The sequence below is a fragment of the Sycon ciliatum genome, chromosome 1 (assembly GCF_964019385.1).
Source record: "Sycon ciliatum chromosome 1, ocSycCili1.1, whole genome shotgun sequence".
Lineage (NCBI taxonomy): Eukaryota > Metazoa > Porifera > Calcarea > Leucosolenida > Sycettidae > Sycon > Sycon ciliatum.
Window position 1 is genome coordinate 64,007,109 of NC_088643.1, and position 2,401 is coordinate 64,009,509.

General features: G+C 49.4%; 1 protein-coding gene across 1 annotated transcript; it reads right to left on the reverse strand.

The window, feature by feature from the left end:
• Positions 1 to 434: 434 nt before the first annotated feature.
• On the reverse strand, positions 435 to 2,027 carry LOC135806356 (uncharacterized). Its single transcript, XM_065320530.1, has one exon. It carries the CDS (start codon positions 2,025 to 2,027, stop codon positions 435 to 437), a length of 1,593 nt encoding a protein of 530 aa, XP_065176602.1.
• Between the last annotated feature and the right edge of the window lie 374 nt (positions 2,028 to 2,401).

A 2,401-nucleotide genomic window follows, 5' to 3' on the forward strand; every position in this document is an offset into this window, starting at 1 on the left:
ACCAAGGAAAACCAAGTTCCGCGTGGAGAAAGTCCTGCGCAAACGCCCCGGAAAGTCTCTGGTCAAGTGGAAAGGCTACCCGGACAAGTTCAACTCCTGGATTGACAACGGACAATTGAGCAAGCTCTAGCTGCCGACAAGAGCAATCTTATTCTTATTATCATCATCAACATCAACATCAAACATTGCCATCATCGTAAACATCATCAACTGTGCAATTGCATTTCACGCAATTATGTTTAGCTATATTAAAAGTCTAGTTAAGTTATGGAGAAAACAAAATTATGTAGTATGTAGAAAAATAATAACATCAACATCATCATCATCATCATCATCATCATCAAGATCAAGATCAGTAACTCATTAGACAAATGGAATTGATATGGTACAGGGTGTGACTAATAATTGTGATTGTCAACCACAACCATCATTGTTCAGTCATCCAGCGGTGCGATGCGGTGGTGCCCATGTGCAAGTGTGCTGACACCGTCCGTTCGGATGTATCGTTTGCTGTCGAACGGCGACAAAGACGACTTGGTCATCGTCTCGGTGAAGATACGATGCGAATGGCTGCGCAGGGTGGTCATTGCGTGTGGCATCCTCGTCCTGTCGACCAGACACTGACGGTAGTCCGCGATCGTGAATCTTCTCGTCACCGCTCTCTTGACGCCCTTTGCACGCTGACCACTCTCCTCGCCATCGTACGCGTACATTTTGGATCTGAGCGCCACGAACTCTGTCATGAGCTTTCCTCCGAGCTCGTCCTTAAATTTACCTACAACCTTCTTATTACTCTCGCTGTACAGAGGACTGTCGGGGCTAAAGTTGCTGGTGTCGTACTGATCGGCCATACTCTTCATGTCCGCATAGAGGTCCTCCGTGCGGAACAGCAGCACCAGCGAGTCCGTGTCTGTGTACAGCAGGCTCATGCGGTCTCCGTAGCGTGGCTGGAGCTCGTCATAGTAAAATTTGTACATGAGCTCCTTGCTCAGCTCCAGGATGCTCATGCCAACGTACACCGGCTTGTTGAGGTGGACCGCAAGCTTCCTGTTCTCGACGCCCACAAGCCCGTTGTCGAAGAGGACATGGCGGACGTAGGTGGACTTAGCCACAGCTGTGAGAATGGTATCTTCCTCGTCTTCCACACGCAGCAGTCTAATGGAGATCCTTCTTCTCACATTCTCCATTGTCTTCCCAAACACAGCGTTATTCATTAATTTGAAGAAGTCCTTCTCGAAATCGTTCTTCGCCTTCTTCCGAAGCTCCGTGTTCAGCTGGATGTAGGGCTTCATCCACGGAGCTTGGCGGAAACTGAGCACGCGGTGTACAGCATCGATCCTCAGACCTAGACGACTGTACAGCCTGAGGTTACGGTAGTGTGCTACGTAGCGCTGCTTCGGCATGAGGTTCGGGACCAGTTTCGGAGCACTCAGTCCGGAGACAGGATCTGCTGCAATCAAGTCGCGCTGGTATGGTGACATCATACTCTCGGTGATGGTTACACGCTCCGGTGCGGGTGGGTAGTCGTTCAGGCGATCGTGGAACTCTGTGGGCACTGACAGATCACACTCCACCATGTACCAAGTGTCTGCGTCATCTGGCTGGGTGAGGATCTTCTGCAGGAGTTCGTCACTGGGGGCACACCACTGGAATTTTGATGTCGGCAAGTGCTGCGACATGGCCCAGCCGTACAGGTTGTTCGCGTCGAGGTATTGAAGATATGTTGACGCCTGCTCAGGGTCGTGTGAGCTCATGTACTTGTTGTTCGCCCTGGCGTGGCGGTGTGACGCCATTGTAACACCGCCACGAAGACCGCGCTCGACGAACAGATGCATGTCCACGTCGTCCAGCAGAGTGAGCGAGATTCCTGTATGTTTCAGAAGGGCGTCCCACGCGAATCCAGGCAGGGTGTAGTAGTGTGTCGGGTCCAAATCGTACGTGGCCATTGCAGTGCATCTAAATTTCTCAAACACATCTGCAAGAAGGTGCACATCGGTCTTCAGGTAGAGATCATGGTAGTCGCCCATGTCGCTGCAGCCGAATGCAGTCCACACACGCTGGGCATGGCACACAGTCAAACACCCAGGAAGAACAAGTGCACGCTGTTATTCACTTCCAACCCACTCCATGCCAATCAAGCCGTACTGAGAATGGACGATACCATCACAGGCGTGTACAGAAACTACAACATTTATGATTCATTCCGTTTTCTTTACCAAGTGTATTGATAAATTATAATAAAATGTTTTTAATGAATAACGTCATGTATTATGATGATGATGATGATTTGAGTGTGTGTGTGTGTGTGTGTTGTTGTTGTTGTTGTTGTTGTTGTTTATTTATTTTACATCGCATGGCAAACGGGCAGTTCTGCCCAATATTATGAAAGCGATGACAACCA